This window comes from Scatophagus argus, chromosome 17 (assembly GCF_020382885.2).
Source record: "Scatophagus argus isolate fScaArg1 chromosome 17, fScaArg1.pri, whole genome shotgun sequence".
NCBI lineage: Eukaryota > Metazoa > Chordata > Actinopteri > Scatophagidae > Scatophagus > Scatophagus argus.
The window spans coordinates 6,730,957-6,749,965 of record NC_058509.1 but is presented as its reverse complement, the minus strand read 5'-3'; the positions used below and the strand labels follow the sequence as shown (position 1 = coordinate 6,749,965).

The following is a 19,009-nucleotide window of genomic DNA, read 5'->3' as shown; positions in this document are numbered from 1 at the left end:
ATTCCATGAAAAGTTATTCTTAGTATTGCTTGTTACTGCCTGATGAAGGTCTTTTTTATCCTTGTAAACTTTGTTTATTTCATGTGGGAATTGGTTATTGCACCACTTGGTTATTACTCCGCTGGCTGCAGACGCACTGCATTACAACGCGCCATACATTTCATACATTTTTGTTGCTTTTGTGTTGATAATGGAATGTCAGCATAAACAAAAAACTCTCCGACTCTCCAATTCTGCCTGCCGTACACAATTTCATCAGTTTGAATTTGGGTTAAGAATTTCTTACACTGCAGTAAATAATCTCATTTTCTCTCAGCACGTTATAGAAAATGTGCTCTTCTGTCCAAAGGTATGAACAACGTAGATTCAACGTGTCGAGCGTGACGTGTCGTCCAGAGTGCATGCATGTGAACTGGAGTTTAACACTGTGTCGTGGCTGAGGACGACCTTCCACTTCAGCCATTTTATCACAGCTATGTTTTATCCGCTAAACTGTTGAACATTAGAAGTAAAACAATTCCTCACTTTACGTCATTTTAGAACGTCCACATTACAAGCTTGTCTTTAAAAATGCGTTATGGCTTATGTATGTGATATGTACTGCTGTATAAAAATTCCCAGTCAGTTTTGGTTTAAGCTGAAGGCGGTTGTCCTCATTCGCTCAGTTCAAACATGAAGAAGCGATGAAGACCTTTGGGTGAGTCTCCAAACCAAACAGCAAGTCCACTCGTCTCACCACTCATGCAGCAGATTGGTCTGTGACGTACTGACTCGCCCGTTGCATGTTGTTTTGTTTTCTCAGCTGGAGTCTTATTTCAACTCTGTTCTACAAATGATGTTTTCAATCTCATACTATACTCTTACAATTTTGAAGCAACCACAATGCGGCCGCTTGTAATTGCCACCCTGGCCAGCTGTGTAAAGCGGCCACTGATACTGAGACCTACTGCTGCAACAAAGATGCTGGCAGCGTGGAGCTGCAGTGTGTGGGTTTAGCATTAGAAACATCTGCCACCGCACCACAGCAACCAGCAACACTCAAACTATGCCATTTGGAATGAATGCGGTGAGGACTGTCTGCTTGCATAAATGTTATTTTAATATATGGATGGAGGATTGCGAGTCGTTCATTAGAGTTGGCAGACACACACAAGCGCACTAACTTCGGCTCACTCACACACCTCTGACTGCGCTGTTATTTTTAGTAATTTGTTTACTCACCATGACAACCCGAGTGTCGGGAATGGCAAGTGGAATTAGCTGATTAAGCTAAAATGAAGTTCTCGTTAACTGGTACATCAGAGCTCGTCTCACAGGAGTTGGCCAGCAGCTGGAAACCCACCGCCTGTTTGGCACTGCACTTGCTGCTCTCCCATTTACCGTAAGAGCAGATTAATTCAGAGTCACTACTCGAACATATCCGCATTTGCTAAAATAGTTGCAGCCTTGTGCAGAATCGTCTTCACCTTTTCTGTCAGAGCACCTCAGTGTCTGCATTTTGCTAGACACAAATACATGCACGATTCGCTTTTCTGAGAATCCCCATTCCCATAAGATGGTCTCAGTCAATTTGTAGTCTGCTGTGGTTTAGACTGACTGTGTACTCATATGCTCAAGTCATCCATCAGCAGTATTTGTGTGAATCTGATCTGGGTTCAGTGTATGTGGAGTTGTGTATGAATAGATAGATAGATAGATAGATAGATAGATAGATAGATAGATAGATAGATAGATAGATAGATAGATAGATAGATAAGCAAGAAAGAAATGAGGAGAGGGATAGAGAGAGAGAGCGGCAGGCAGGAGATAACCACGACAGAGAGAGATGCGATGGAGGGAGACGGACGGAGAGAGTGAGAGATGGATTAGCATGTCACAGACTCCCTACATAACATTACTCTTGTTAAGTGCGCAATAGCTCATCGATCAGGCTTCTACCGCCCGCATCCAGGACTCTTCCCTCCACTTCGCTTCCCGTAATCCATAATGCCATCTCAGGCCTGCGCCGGCTGCCGTGCTGCAGGAGCCCTCTATGGGAAAGTCTGAGCAAGAGCTGATCAATAGCCAGAGAGCATGTGTAGCGTATGCAGGGGGAGAAGCGAGGCGTCGTTGACATCCGTCTCCCTATTCTAATCTCGCTCGCTCGTCTGTATGGTATGGATTGGTAGGGAGGGGGGGTGAGGACTGGACTGTGCCCGTCACTTCCACCATCGCTGAGTCTCTCTGTCTCTGTCTGTCACTGTGTCCCCGTGTCTTTTTGTCTCTCTATGACACCGTATCTGTCGTTCCATCTATCTCCCTCTGCCTTTCCTCTTTGTCTCGCTCGTTGCGGCGGTGCTCTCCTCTCAGCGCCCGCTCCATTTATCAGGCCATGTCATTGAACCATGTGTGCCGTCCCTGTCAGCAAAACGGCTGGCAGACTGTCTTCATTTCCACGCTGAAGGATGCGAGGCCAGTGTGGCAGTTGTGAGAGCTATCGACTGGGATCCGTCAAAGCCCTCCCTGTGGGGAAGCTGCTGCCGCCTGTCTTCCTGGTTTGGCGGCCATTCTGAGCTTGTCCATTTTCCCCCGAAAATGGCGTCATATATGCTATATGCTGTAGTTGTTTGTCAATGTTCCTTCTTGTTTATGCTGTCATGTGTTTTTCTATCACAGCTACGTTTGTTACGTATGTTTAACTTTGTTATTATCTATTCCTGCAACACGGGCTCTTGCACTCCCATTTCTCTTCATGTATCTGTCTGTGTTTCCATGCCTCTCCGTCCCTCCCTCTTTATTTTTCCGTCTTTCCCATAAGACACAGCTTTCCTCAGTCCGGGCAGACAGGTCAAACTGGCTGATGGGAATCAGACAGTTGTTGATCCAATTAGAGACCCCCTCGAGCAGCGTCCGAGTAAAGCAGAATTCCAATAAAACACCATCGCCTTTCTTCCTTTTCCTTACTCTCTGCAAACATGTCCTAGCAGTAAAACACAGCAAGCCATCTAAAAATGACTTTTCAGAGATACTTACCTCATGGAGCTTCAAGCCAAGAACCTTTAACCGAAGATGTTATTGAGAAGTGGAAAGCTTCCTTTTACTGAAGCTATTCAGAGCGACATATTTTGATTCAAGTGGCTGAACAGTTCCCTCTGTTTGCCCTCTTTAGGGCTTCACACACACTGAGACTAAAGCAAGGCCAACCCAGTTTGACTCCAAGCCCTTGTGAGAGGCCTCTTTTGTAACGGCCTTCATGGTGAAAAACTGGCTGTTTCACTGGGCTGAACCTTTTACCCAGCCCTTCTGCAGCTTGTGGGCATTCCTGAATTGATTTCACCATTCAGGCAAAACAGATGTACAGTCCAATTCTGAACAGTGAATGGATGGATGATGTGCTGACACTGATGTATTATAATACATGTGCTGATTTGCATTCATGGATCAAGATGTTATTCAGCTGGCCTTGCGAGACCATCCGGAGTTCGCAAGCTCTCTTTGTCTACAGATATCAGAAAGAAAAGAAATGGTGAGATCTGGTGTTCTCGCTGCACTGGCTGTTATTCTGCAGACAAAGGGCTGATTTCCCCCAGATGCCTGCCCATAAGAAACATCAGTAACAGCATTAATTACTTATGCACGCAACGCTAATAAGTGAAACTTGCAACAAGCTTCAATCTAAATGGCTATTGTAATTGCACTGTTTCATACAGAAGTACATCTGCATGCACTTATTGCTTCATTTACTGGGTGGTAATGCGTCTATTGATGAGCAGAAAGCCATGACTATCTCTTCAGAGCCAAATGCACAGAGTATGATTGAGCCGAGGCTGTGATCAAATGAGGCTAGCAGGGCAGACGGCTTACTCTCACCAAACTGTCTGAACACAGCTCCTCTTGCTTGCTGTTGTGTATATGTGTGTGTGCTTATGAGCGTAGTTAGCCTTGGTGTGCACACACCTAGGCACACATGGATGTGCGTATGTCTGCGGTCACCCCTTGTTAACATGTTTACCAGTTCCTACAGCAACCCACATAAAAAACAATTAGGTTCCCACGGAGCACCTTGTTAGCGGCAGTTGTTGACCTCTGACCAAAAACACTTCATGTCTTTTTCCCGTGATTTAGGATCATTAAAGGGCAGCATATTGGTTCATAACCAATTTTTTTTTTCATGGGGCCCCCCTACAACACACACTCTGAGCTGTAGCCAGTGTGAAATGTGTTGTACTTGGAGCCTGTGACCTAAAGACGCAGCATCAGCAAGCTAGTATGTACAGCCAATGGCCCAGTTTATTCTGGGCTGTGCGAGTGATGACGGTGTGTGGCGAGAGGTCTAAGAATGTCTTTTAATCTGGCAGCAGTTTGTATTGTCTGTGTGTGTATGTGCACATTTCTGTGTGTTTTCGCAGGTTATAGCTAAGAGAGTTTAAGGGCAGAAGGAGGGTGTGTGTGTGTCAGGACTACAGAGGGGTGAGTGTGATCACAGGGTGGGCGGGGTGCTGTGGGGCTGTTGATCTTGGGCCGGAGTCTTAAACAAATTGGCTAGTTCGCTGTGGGAACTGGGGATGTAGTCACAGGGGTAACGTCAGCATGCTTTGTGTCAGATTCTCCAAATCTCTCCGATAGCTAATTATCTCCCAGAGTGCCAGAGGAGAGGTTTGGAAGAGCTCTTGTTGTTTTTCTTCTGCAGCGTCTCTCTCTCTCTCTCTCTCTCTCTCCCTCCCAGAATCATTGTCCTGGCCTGACTCGAAAACTTCGGCCTCATAGTAGACCCTAAAGCCTCATAAACACGCTTGCACACTTTTTTTGTTTGTTTGTTTGTTTTTTTTCTAGAGAACTTTGATTGCATGTGCTTGGCCCAGTTGTTGCCCTTTAGCGCACAAACACAATTTTACTGTAACTACAAGATAATTCTCTTAACTTGTGGTGGCATTTACAGCAGCCCCATGAAGATAATAAAAATAAAAATGAGCAAATCAACATGTTAGCTCATGAACTGGAAAAAAATTTCATTCAACTGAAAAACTCCCCCGTCATAAGTTCCCTTCAAGTTATTTTTTTTATCGCTGTCCCTGGCCTTGTCAGTCCTGACAGCATTTCTTTCTCTCCTGTCCTGCGATGCTGCATTATTATCAAGGCCCAAGCGCCTCTAACATCTGGGAGCGGAGATTAAAGCATCGGCAGTTCTCTCAGTGTGTGTCATCTCTGGCACGACGTGATGAAAGGTCCTGTTGCTCACCTCCTGCAGACAGCCCCGTCACTGGCCTGTGTCGTCACAGAGCGGCCGTGTCACGAGCTGCCAGGACTGTAATGCGAATGCGTTGACAAGAGAGCCGTCAGGTCCCTCCTAAGCCACCAGGTGCAGGCCAGCAGTGGTCCAGTGTTTGGACAAAGTCACCGGCTCAGTGTGTGCTGCGCTGCTGCTGCACTGTACAGCCTTCCCCGGAAACAAGCGTCTGATCTTGGTCTAAATTCTCGCTCTCTGTCTGTTTTCCCCTTGTTTCTCCCTCTGTCATCCACCTGTTTGTCTCATCTGTTTCACCCTGTTCCCTTTCTTTTGGGTCTTGCGTCACTTACTCTCTGTTCTCCTGTGCTTCTTTTCGTTTATCCAACCGTCTCCGTTCCCCTCTCTCATCTCCACTGCTTCCAAAGAGATTCCGATCTCGCTGACGCAGACTGCAAAAGGGACGGACACTGTTAAGACCCCCTCATCCCCAGCCAAGAGAGCCACCCGTTTTTCTCATGAGAAAAGCTCACTGAGAACTTTTTTCTTTCTCTGCTTTTTTTTTTTCACTTTCACTGAGCCTGTCTTTCTTCAGATTTTTTCTCTCTATATTATCTCATCAGGGACTCCTCCACCTGAATCCATTCTTGTGTCTTTTGGTGCTCACCTGCAGCTGAAGTGTGAGAAAGTGCCCTTTGAGAAGTTATCTTTGTAGCAGCATAGGTCACCGCAACACTTTCATCAACCTTTTATCAGCAATTATGCATACAAATGGCTGTTGATTCAGAGGCAGCTTAGATGAGGTCACAGTACAGAGCGTTCTTTTTTTAATTGGATTAATAACAGCTTTTTCATGTCATGTTTCCCTGCTGGTCGATGATAGGAATGGTAAGAGTACCCCCAGTGTTCACTCGGAGAACCGCAGCACTACTTACATCTATGACAGCTTTTTTACTCAAACAACAGAGCAAAGCAAGGCGCTTGCACTGATGGCTGTGGGGTGGAAAAAGGCATAAAATTTCAAATAAAAGAGAAGATGGTTGTTAAAGTAAAACACGGAGGGATAACGTGTCAGGAACGGGAACGCCTTCTAGAAATAAGCTTTGGCTGACAGAGCAGTCCTGCATTACCATCAGAGAGGTATTTACAAGAGCGATTACTGTGATTATTATTTCAACAATACCCGGCACTGCTCTTTCATGGGCTGCCAGTCTGAGCCGTGGTAGGGAGGGCCAGCCAACATCGTCAGTCTGGGAATATGTCTAGGAGCTCCATAGGAAGGCGGGAAGGAGGGAGGGAAGGAGGAGAGACGGAGACGCAATGGTAGAAGAAGTGAAATGCAACACAGTTCACAAGGGCCTCCACCCTTCCCAGCGCTCAAAGGATGCAGTGCTCCTGACATAATGCTGACCTCTCTCCCTCTCTCTGCAGCTCCCACGGAGCCTTTGCTGTGCAAATTTGCCGATGGAGGGCAGAAGAAACGCCAGAGCCAGAGCAAGTACCCTCAGAACGGGAGGCCGTGGCACAGAGAAGGCGAGGTAAGATATCGCACCAACGCGGCGGTGCCAGAAGTATAAAGAAGCTATTTGCTCTTGCACAACTGAAACTGCAGTAAAAATTTGTATTTTTTAGTAAAGATCTCACCGCCAACTGGATAACTTGGCCAAAATATTTAGCAAAATCTTGGATCTTGGAGGATATGAGTAAATGAACAGCTACAGAAACCTGGAGCACCACACCTCAACAGTATTAATATTCATTATGGACAAACCGTAATTCAACAAAAAAAATTCTCCTCACAAAGTCCATTTACTTGGTTTATCCTGAACCACATCCTGACTCTGTGATTGCTATTTGTCTTCATTTCTTCATCCTGACATTGACAAATTCACTGAATAACACCAGCAATATGCAATATACGTCTTGTCGTTTTTATATAATTTTGTGGAGTACAACAACTTTCTTTAAGACTTGATAACTAGGAGACCAAAAAACATCATTCAGTTTTCCATTCCAGCGTGATGACGTTCTAAACAAGGAGTTTACCTCTGAGGTAATGGCATTTCTAATAGCAGGCCCCACCCTTCTCACAAGGCCCCTTGAGAAAGTCGGCTGCTACATCTGGCTTTATGTAAACCACTGCTCTGTCATTTGTATTTACTCTCAAGTATGGAACTGCTAAAAAAGAAAAGAAAAACACCCCAGATATAGATCAAATCATCCTTGGATGTATAGGCGCTGCCATATGAATTGCACCTCAAGCCAAGTGCCTGAATGAACATCCCACCATACATCCAGAATGCTGGGAAACCAGAAATTGGATACAGTACGATGGAAACATATTCATCAGCAACATGTGGACACAAGGTGGATATGTGATATATAATATACAATGTATATACAATGTGGATACTCGGAAGGACACACAGAGGAGACATGTGGAGCAGAGCTTCAGACTGGACCATATAGAATCACACACACACACACACACACACACACTCAGTGAGGCTGACAGTTGTGCTGAAACGGCAAGGTAGGGGAGACCAGGAGAGATGAAATGTTTGTCCTTCAGGAAACATGTTCTTCGCGTGTCTGTGTGGGTGTTGGGAAAGGGTTTGTGAAGTATTACGCTAGCCGTGTGTGTGTGTGTGTGTGTGTGTGTGTGTTTGCATCTGTCCATCACATGTTCAACAGCCCTCACACCTATAAGCCAGTGAAGCGTGTTTAACCTAAATCACATTGCTACATCCCCTCACAGGCCCACACATTGACAGGGTCAGCTCAGTTGACTTAAGGTAAAGTGAGATGACTGTCAGCATACGAGTGTGTGTGTGTGTGTGTGTGTGTGTGTGTGTGTGTGTGTGTGTGTGTGTGTGTGTGTGTGTGTGTGTTCGCATTTCATCAGTTGAAGAGTGAGATAAGAATCCTTCGCTGCCAAAATGGAGGACGTCTTTGTTGTTGTATTTATTCCCCATCCGTTTTATGCACAGTCAGTCTCCCCTGAGATGAATTTAACAGCAAGATTATGAAGAATTTAACAAATAGATGAAATAAGATAGAAATATGTGAAACAGAATAAAACTGGCCGGTGGAAGTTCAGCTTGAGGACCTGAGCTTCCGTTTAACATTAATATTAATATTAGATTAGGCTTAATTCCATTTTATTGTTTGCAGTTGGACAAAAATGAAGTTATTTTAACGTTTTCATTCCCATGTATGTCCTTTTTCTGTACTGATTCCTTGTGTTTTGTTAACTCATTAAAAACCACAGGAGTGCTCTAATTAATGTCATTATGAGATCTAGGATTTGTACAGATTAGCTTTGTGACAAATTTCTGGTAACATAGAAAAAAAGAAAAAATGAAATTAAATGAAAAAAAATCACTTGAAAGAAAGAAGAGAAGAAGAAGAACTAATTCCCTAAATTAGAATGTTACTGGTTAATAAGATGGAGATTGACATTAGCATAGAGGACTAATACTCCCTGTGGACTTCCTGTATACCCCACATGCAGTCTGATACGTTATTTGGACGTTCTGATCTGATCACACAGGTCTTTCATTCACACCTGGTGAGAGGAAGTTTTCACTGTCTCTCTGCCCACAGTGTGATCAGATCTCAACATGCAACTCAGCGGACTATTTATTGATCATTGCAGAGGACGAGGGTCAAATGTTGCTTGTTTGTCCAGCTTGTTTGGAAGATCCGAAGTTTCACCAGATTTTTCTTTATTATTATTATTTTTTCCATACATCTTAATTTTACAGCTGAGATCCAGACCACCTCCAGATAGAGTCTGTCTGGCCATTCAGGCCACAGTGCGTTCTGCATGCCTTTACACGATACGATACAATACAAATAGTGCGCCATGCATGTGCGTGCATCCTCGTAGTCATTCGTCAGCTGCGCCGACGGGGACACATTGAAGATAGGCATCACATGTTTATCAGAGCTGAGGCCATTCGTCACCTCTCGCTACCTGCCCACACCATCTCCACACACTGTCTCCAACTTCTCCCTGTGTGCAGTACATCTCAATCTGTCCATATCATCTCTCCATCACTCTCTCTTTCTCTGTCTTTAAGCGCCTTCTCCTCCTCACGATCTCTCCCTCTCTCCCACCCCTCTCTCTTTCTGTCCCCCCCCCCTGTCTTTTCTTCGCTGTGTTTGAAGTCCTCCCAGATCCCACAGTAACATATGGACGGAGCGAGTGTGACTCACAGAGACTGAGAGAAAGAAAGAGAGGGAACACATTGCATGATCAGTCAGGAATTACAAGGGGTTGAGTGCTGCAGGGTGGCTGGTGGCGAGGATTGAGAAATATATGACAGATTTTCTTGTAAACTACCCAAAGTGGAAGTCTAGAAAGTGCTGTCTGTCGCTGCCTCATGCTGACAAACATATTAGTCAGTGCACATTTTTCTGCAGCACACACACAGACATCAGCGCCATGGGTGCCCATTCTTTTCTCTCTCTCTCTCTCTCTTCTCACTTACTCGCCCTCTTTCACTAACACACACTCCTACACACAAAAACTTTCAAAGTCACACTTCTCAAGCACCTACTCTTGGGGAATGAGTGTAGATGAAAAAAACATCCGGCTTTCCACTCTGTGTGAAAGCCTGACAGATGTCCGTGCGTGTGTGTGTGTGTGTGTGTGTGTGTGTGTGTGGCCACAAGGCGGGTAGAAAAAAATAGATCTTTGTATGGAAGGCAAGAATACAAGGAGGGAGTGGGTCAGTGTGTGTGTGTGTGTGTGTGTGTGTGAGGACATAGAGATTATGGCTCAGCTCGGTTTTCCTGCATAAGAACAGCACAGCACAGGTGTCTTTACAGCTGCCTAATATGTGCCGTCCTCACACGACCCTTTTTAGGATCTGCATATTAAACACATGGACACACACGTTTTTCAAAGCTGCGTTTTTACACATTTATATTTGATGAAAAAATATTTAATGCAAGCTAAATTATTCACAACCTGGTAAACGTGAATTAATGACTGACTACGTGAAGCAAAAAGTGAGACATTTTCAGCTGCTTTTTGTATGTTCGGAAACCACCGTCATTATACCAACTCATAAATTCATAATCTTCGGCGATATGAGGTGAGGAAGTGTATCTCAATTTCAACCTAATTTAGCATGCAAAATGAGCATGTATAGCTTCTCCGCCTTTGAAAGCCAAGTCTGTCTGTGACGGCTTTTCTCAGGGGTCAGGGGGGGCAGGGGTCTCGAGGTTTAATTCAGTCTTGAAAAAAGTTCAGACAAACACATACCCAAACTGTCTCTTTCTTTCTCCTTGCTGTGGCTGAGCCAAAAGCTGACTGCATCAGTAATCAGTCACTGACCGTGCAGGGCTGCCGATCAGGAGGATCTCTGCTGTGGAATTCATCAGCACATGGAACCGAGGGCAGCACTTAGGGGAGTTATCAGCCTCACCAGACAGCTGGCCATGCCTGCCACTGCTATTAGCACCCATATGAGCACACATTTGCACACACTAACATGCAGAGAGGCACGCAGTGAGACTTGATCCCACATTTAGCGTACAAAAGAAAGCATAAATCACACGCACGGAGGCGCAGAACGACACATTCATAACCACTGAAGGTGAAAACACACAAATCAAAGGGAGGATGTTCAAATAACACACGGGGCTGATGCAAGTCCCTTCATTCAGCCTATGCTGATAATATAAAATGCCTCTGAAAGTCTTTTTTTTTTAACTAGCTGTACAAATACACGCTTACGGTAACCAAAATGGAACTCAAAGGCCTTCCACCACTCACACACATTCACACGTCCCTCGCACCAACCAGAGCTCATTCACTCTGTGGAGATTCAGTGTTTTTGCTCACTCTTGTGGGTTTGGTATGGGCTCACTGATCCCCCCCTGCACCTATGAGCCACTACTCGCTTAACAGTAAAGCTCAGTGTAGGTGGCCCTCTTGAGGGACAAGGGCAAAAAAAAGTGGCACAACAAGACGGGAGGAGGGTCGATTAAGAGATGGTGAAGGTGATGTATGAAGAGAGGAAGGTAAGGAGCAAAAGGAAGAGAACACAAGATAATGGAAAAAAGAAAGGAGAGGGAGGGAGAGCAAAGCGCGAAAGAGGATGGGCAAGAAAAGGGATTGTGTGGCGTGTGTGTGTGTGTGTGTGTGTGTGTGTGTATGCTGATGAAATCTGCCGTCCTCAGCAGCCTCCCGTTAAAAGAAATCGGATTAGCTCTCCTCCGGGAGAGAACCTTCAGGAATGCAGATGACGGATTGTGGCACACAGGTTTCTCTCCTGGACTCGAAGAGAGCCTTGTGCACACACACACACTTACACACACACTTAGACACACACTTACACACACCATCAGCAGACAAAGAACTCGCTTTTCCGTTCTCTCCTCTTTTCTCCAAAGGGCATTTCTTCATTTCCTCTCATTCATAAAAACATGATTGTACGTGATTGAAATGAAAAAGTGGTGCCCTCAATACCAATTCACTTTGTCCTATTGACTAAGCTTTTCCCCGCACCGGCTTCACCACTTGTCAGTTTTTCCCAATTTGAAAAGAGTTGATTTTCATTTGATTTATTTTGAACAAAAAGAATCAGGGTCTAAATTACGTTATCCCCCAAGTACAAGAAAGGTACAGTGAATTATCTCGGCGACATTGATGTGGGAACATATTGACAGACGTACAAAACATGCCGGCACAAAGTAACACACAGTAGACCCTGACAGTGACAGACTGCAGTGTGATGTCTAATGTAAATATGATAAGCTATTTAGACAATATTAGTCTCATCTGATGAAAGTCTTTTTACTTAAATGTTGTCACTGCACAAAGCAGCCAACGAAGTATGGAAGATTTCTGGTTCCTTGTCGATTTTCGGACGTACGCGTCATCTTAAAAACCTAATTTATCATTTATGGAAATACACTAATTTACTTTACTGCAGAAACTTATGTGTGCTAAATATGGTATGGTAGCTTGAAAAAGAAAACAGATAGAAAAAAGACAAAGAAAGAGAAAGAAGTTGTGTGTCTCCTAACCTACTTTGTTATCTGTCATGTCTTTTGTCATATTCCCTTGTTGTTGTTTATTGTCATTTAGTATTTTTATTTTCCTTATCAAGACTTGTTGTTTTTTCTCTTTCAGACTGGCATGGCGTTAACATATGATCCCGCTGCAATGCAGAATGGGTAAGAGCTGGACAGCCTATCCATCCTTGGCAACATCTAATACACTCACCTCTTGGCTCATAGGACCCCAGTCAATAACACTGCCATACATAAAGATTAATGTAGTGTCTGCACTTTGTTACTGTTTGATTAAGGAAATCTATATGGACTTCAAATATCTGTTTTCCTTGGCTGAGTCGGGTGAAAAATGGCAAAGGGTAGCACATTGAGCTTGTGTGTGTTTACGTGCATTTGGGTATTCATGTATGTGTGTGTTCCTATGTCTTTATGTCATGATTTAATGGCGCTGTGGAAATAAATGACCCGGCAACAAGTTTTATTTTTCCCTGCAGTACTGAGGCAGGAAGGAGAGTGCTGGGGCTCCCCCTGTATCTCCCTCTGGCCATTCACGGGAAGCTCCTCATTCCCCCACTTCCTAAACCACTTATCCCCCAGTGACTCAGAGTCAATCTCAACCAAAATAGTGGATAAATAACATCACTCGCTGCACACAGCCTGAAATGTAAAAGGGCACATTGCTGTGCCAAATGTGCCAAATTATAATCCCACAGATATTTGTGTTAAGCATGATTTTGATTTTTCATGATCATTAAGTAATGATTCACGCTCTTAATACATTCAACCAGAAGTTAAGCCTAATGAACGTATTGCAGAAACTGGAAATTAAGTAGGAAAGGATGTAAAAGTAGTCAAATTTACTCAATGTTAAAACTAAAAAAATAGACTGAATTAGTTAGGAGAGAAGGGATAAGTCGATTTAATTTATTCATAATAGTGCAAAGTAGAGTTGAACTGAAACTGGAAAAAGTAAAGAAGAAATGCCACCTCACATTTTTCAGACTGTGCTTACTGATAAAATTCAAGTGTAAACTGGATTATGCATTTAGCTGCCAGTCTGTCATTTTCTGCCAGACTGGCAGCTAAGCAAGATAATGCAGATGTCCCTCTTACCAGCACCGTTTCCCAGCTTCTCCCCTGGGATCCTGAGGCATTCCCAAGTCATATGGGATATAGAATCTCTGGAATATTAAAAAGGCTTTTTGTGAGCCAACTCTGGGCTCTCCTACCAGTTGGACATGCCTGGGAAACCTCCAAAGTAGGGCGTCCAGGAGGCAGCTCGATCAGATTCCCGAACCACCTCAACTGGCTCTGTTTGACGAGGAGCAACAGCTCTACTCCAAGCTTTCCCTGGATGTGTGAGCTCCTCGCCCTATCTCTGAGGCTGGGCCCAGCCACCGTATGGACGAAACTGATTGTGGCAGACTTAAATCCGTAATCTAATTCTTTCGATCGCAACTAAAAACATAAACATAAACTTTCATAAACTGACAGAAGGCTTTTGCATTCCAGCTGCGCTCCCTGTTCAGTGCAGTACTCCAGTACAATGCCTGCATTGCTGTCACCGTTCTGCCTGTCAGTCTCACGTTCAATTTTATCCGCACTTTTGTACAAGACCCTGAGATACGTGAACTCCCTCACATGGAGCAGTAGCTCCCAATTCCTAAGCCAGAGCAAGCAATTCACCATTTTCTAGGTTAGTGGAAAGAAACATGACCTTAGACTTGGAGTGCTGACTCTCATCCCAACCAATTCATATTTGATTGCAGTTTCAGTGCTTTCTGAAATTCAGCGTCTGGTAAAACCAAGGAAACCACATGGTCTACAAAGAACAGAGAAGCAATTGTGCGATCCATCAATTTCTTGCCCCCGGGCTGCACCTTGAGATCGTATCCATGAAAATCATAAACAGAATCGGTGGCAAGGGTCATGCCACAAAAAAGATCCTGCCAAGACTATGGATACAGCTTCTAGCCCTGGTACCCCATACTGCAACAGCATGGCTGTAAGCCTTCTCCAAGGCCACAAACACATGTAAACTGGATGAGCAAACTTCCATGACCCTAGTTGTAACCCTGCAAGAGTGAAGAGCTGCCCCAACACCAACACAGGATGCACGTTGTTCTTCTTGAATCTGTCAGTTGGAGCTTCTTTTCTTCTGCTTCTTAAGTTTTTTCAGGGAGGCTTAACCTCTCAGTTTTGAACTTCGACACATTTGCACTCAGCCAAGGCCTCATGAGTATAACCACACTCTCCCAGGCCCTCTCAACCTAAGCAACTAGAGTCAGACACATTGTCATGCATATAGGGGAGTCCCAACTATATTTAGCTGATACTGTTCCACCTGTAGCACTAACTCTAGTTCCAACATGACATTCCCTATCCCTTGTCTGCAATGCCAGGGATTAGCACAACCTGCTACCTGTCTATTTCTGCAGCCTGGCTGACTGGGCACTCAACCCATTTACGTATCCCTGCAGGTGGTGGGCCCACAGGGCAAACTGGAGTAGTGCATTTAGAATTACCCACATGTAATGCTTGCGTATGCGTTTATGCATATTTTCTAGTTTGCATTGATATTTGAATAAATTTAAATGTATACTTTCATAATAGAGCAACACAGAGAAAAATGTTAAGTTGAACTCCAACCTAAAAAGACATAACATTGTAAGCTATTCAGGAATGTCATAAGTAAAACATGAAAGGTATTTCAGAGTTGTCTTTAATCACTTGTGTTTTGATGGCTGATTTTATTCCTCATTGTTTGAGAATTCTCATATGACTACTGTATGTGTAAACATGATAAATATAACTGCAAAATAACCATATCAAAAGCCAACATTTAGAACATGACAGAAGCAGTCACGCTTCCCTTTGCCACAAACCAAACTTGCACATTTGGCAAAGCTGGCAAAATATGGAAAGTACCATAATGTATTATTATTATTACACCAACTGCTCCAAGTGTTCCTTATTTATGACTAGCCCATATGAATTTGTTGACTAGTATAGTGACACTGATCATGTTTTATCTTAGGGATAAAATATAATGTAATACACCACATAAGCGCAGCTGATGCTGTGTTTTGAAAGAGATTGTGGGGTTTTCAAACCCTGTTCATAACTTGTCTAATATCCTCAGCCAGTAATGTGATCCTCAGCTCTGGTGACAGAGAGCACTGGACATTCCATTTAACCTCCCAGGAGATCACAGCAACATTCAGGTGCCATAAAGCCTGAGCAATGAGATAAAATAGGCTAACCAACCAGCTCGCTTCTCTGCAGCTCATGTCAAACCTTAGCTTCTTGAAATGCATTGAGTTTTCTCCCACCTCAGCATACAAGCGTGCTACTTAAGCCAGCCAGCCAGCACGGTACAGTGTAGCCTTAATACTACTCCACACTGAAAAAAAAAAAAAAAGTACAGACAACCTCCTACTTCATACGATGACAAAGCTCAATTTGATGTGATAAAACCCGACTTTTCAATTGAGAACACTATAGGCTACTTCATGAAACTTTTATGTGGTGTTCGAAATACAATATATGGCCGAGTGTTTGCTCTGAACAAGCCAAAAGATAAATCCACATTGTGTTTTTGTGTGTGTGTGTCTGTGTGTGAGCTCTAGCTTGACTTCTTCTTGGCTTCTCATCAGTTAACATCCCATTTTTGTATTAAAGCAACAGGATTTTATACCGGGATTTTGGTTTATATACCCAATATGAATTTGACAAATTAATTTTGCTAAGTCCTTTCCTCTCTCTGTTCTCTCTACCTTCCACTACTCTTCACCTCCTCCTCCTCCTCCTCCTCCTTGTCTCCTTTGTCCACTCTCCCATCCCTCTTTCTCCCCCTGCCTCTTCTTCCGTCCCTGTCCCTTCTCAGGTTCTACTCCTCGCCTTACAGCATCGCCACCAACCGCATGATTGCACAGACCTCCATCACGCCCTTCATCGCTGCTTCCCCCGTTTCCACATATCAGGTGGGCCATAATGCACTTCATTTTGAGTAGACTGCTGCCTGTGTATGTATAAAAGGAGGGTTTGCTTTGTGTAGGGGGACTGAAGAGAGGGGGCGGGCTGCAAAACAGCGTGAGGTTCTCTCTTCTCTCATCGTTTCTTCGCCGCTCCAGCTGTGCTTGATGACATCTGTTTCGTAGGCGGCAAACACAACAGGCATCAGAAAGCAAGCAACAAAAAAGAGATTAAAAAAGGCTGACAAGGTAGAAAAAATAAAATCACCCATCAAGTATGAAAGCGTCTAGGAAAAACAAACGCTTTCCTCCCTCCCAGTTTCTTGACCTCTTTTGTGCTCCCTCAGCTGCCAGCACAATAAAGGCTTGTTCTCAGTTTTGTTTAGTTTTTTTTTGTTTTCTTTTCTTTATTTTTACTAACTTCAATACAATCACTTCCTCTTCCAAAGTGAAATTCCACATTCCTCACAGCTGTGATCTGTGAAGTAATGAAACAGAACAGAACAGTAACGTGAAAATTGGCTGTGTGAGATGTCAGGAGCGTTAACCGCTTCCCTTCACCGCGCATTTCACGCAGCAACCTTTGCCGAATCCAAACATCAAGAGGCACTGCCACCGTGCCCCCTCGCTCAGACACCATCGTTTAACATCGACTCTGTTTGGTACGCCGAGACAGACAGATGAAGGTAGTGAGCAACAGAAAGGAGATGAAGGATAGCTGGGAAAAACAGAAGGGACAGATGGAGAGTAAGACAACTAGGGAGAGGAGGGAGGATCGTACGGGTGGTCACGGTGCTGATGGCTGGGGAGGAGGTGGAGGGGGTTGCTGAAGGTTGCTGTGCCCGTCTTTGAGGCATGCTTGATTAAAACACTGGTCCAGTACCTGCGGTGGAGGGATGGAGGAAAGAGGAGGGAGGGGGGGAGAAAAGTGGGCCAGGGCGCGTCTCTAATCCGCTCTCGGAAGGCTTCCCAAATTGATTTATCAAAAACAATGGCCAGGCTTTTGAGGAATATTAATCCTCACAGTTTCAATATTGGGCAGCTCTGCCACCCGTTCCTGTGATATTGCCCTTCAGCCAGTCACGGCAGGAAGGTGAGTCCTTCATCTTCTGTTCAAGTACAAAGAGGCAGAGAAAAGGAGAAAAGAGAAGACAAGACAAGCAGCCTTATACACCAGACAAAAGGAAGTCATTTCCTTGTATCATAGAAACTATTGCCTTTGTAATGAAAATCTCAAGGTGCTTAGAAATTGCTGTATATATCATTCCTTCTTTAGTGCGTATATATTTTGGGTTTTTCTTTTTTTTTTCTTGAGCTATGAGTTGATGGCAACGGCTTATCAAATCAGCAAATGACCCATGCCAACATCAGTGCTCTGGTGTTCTTTTAAACCTGGCTCCGGTGAGCTTGAACGACAGTTGGCTTTGTTTCCTGGAAAAACAGCTTTGATGATTCACATGACAGGAGCCAGTGCAGGCCAGATCACTACCAAGATCTCAGCTAGTGCCGCCAGCCAGCCGTAGCCTGGTTTACATCTCTGGCTCTACAGGCTGGCTCACTGTCTGACTAAATATGTGGCTTACTGTTCGGATGTGTGGCTGGCTGGCTTACTAACCAGCTAACTGACTGGATGTTTGGCTTTACGTGTGAGTGGTCGGATGGGTGGCCAACTGGCTGACCGTGCAGCTGAACGACTGACTGACTGCCTTTTTGGCTTATTGGCTGACAGGTTGCTTTAAATGGTAACACAAGCTGTAGAAGTTCAGCCAGAGGTAGGGAGCTTCTTAGGTAATGCACATTATAGAGGGTACACACACTGAACCGACTGCAGCTTTAGAATAACTGCACCTAACATTTGTCATGTAGAATTTGCAAAGCTACTGAACACAAGCTGTTTTTATGTCCAAGTCAGTCAAGGCCTAATTCTCATAATCTAAAGGCACCTACTGACAAAAATCTTACAACTCTAATGCATGACTCACTGGGCTTTTACACCACAAGTGCAAGTTCAACATTGCACAAAGCAAGGCCATTATTTCTGTCATGGAGAGAGGCTTATCTGTCTCAGGCAGTACGAACCACAGTGGCACAAACGTTTTCGGTTAAGATGTGTGGAAAAAACTGAAGTTTGAACCCAAATAGACAACATATGTTTTAAGCAACATATATCAGTTTGGATTCTGGCATCGAGAGCAGGCAGGAGTCATGACAGTGGAAGTTTCCAATAGAGAAGATAGCAGAAAATTTAATTTTGTGCATCTCCAAATCTCCAGAGTTTTGTAATTCTACTCTCTGACTCTACAGGACTGGAGTACAAAAACATATCAAGCCTGACAGAATGTATCAGAGAAGACAGGGGTACTCAGTTATCAGATTAATTTAGTGATTGCTTACATTTTGATGTAGTCAGTAGCATCCTGTCTCGCTTTTTTGTGCTGCCCTTCAGTCTGAATTCTTCCTCTAAAAACTCAGTCAGTTTGATCTGAAACTGCAAGATTATTCTCAGGTCTTGGTTTCTTTCAGACTGTTTTGAGACATACACTATATAGACAAAAGTATTTGGACACTTGACTATTACACACTATTACAATTATGTTCTAAATACACAGACAACTTTGCAGCTACTAGAGCTTCCAATCTTGTGGGGAGGCTTTCCACAAGATATTGTGTTTCTGGGGGATTTTTTTCCCCCATTCATGCAGCATAGCATTTGTGAGGTCAGACACTGATGTTGGACCAAAAGGCCTGGCTCACAATCTCCGTTCCAGTTCATCCCAAAGGTGTTGGATGGGGTTGAGGT

At 44.1% G+C, this 19,009-nt stretch overlaps 1 protein-coding gene across 9 annotated transcripts in view; it reads left to right on the top strand.

Annotated features, from left to right (window-relative positions):
* rbms3 (RNA binding motif, single stranded interacting protein) overlaps window positions 1-19,009 on the top strand; it is a 249,107-nt gene that overhangs the window by 206,969 nt on the left and 23,129 nt on the right. For all 9 annotated transcript variants that reach the window (XM_046417466.1, XM_046417470.1, XM_046417469.1 and 6 more), the window contains 3 exons: window positions 6,635-6,741; window positions 12,354-12,397; window positions 16,122-16,218. In XM_046417466.1, coding sequence (XP_046273422.1) covers window positions 6,635-6,741; window positions 12,354-12,397; window positions 16,122-16,218 — 248 coding nt within the window. The remainder of the gene's footprint in view (window positions 1-6,634; window positions 6,742-12,353; window positions 12,398-16,121; window positions 16,219-19,009) is intronic.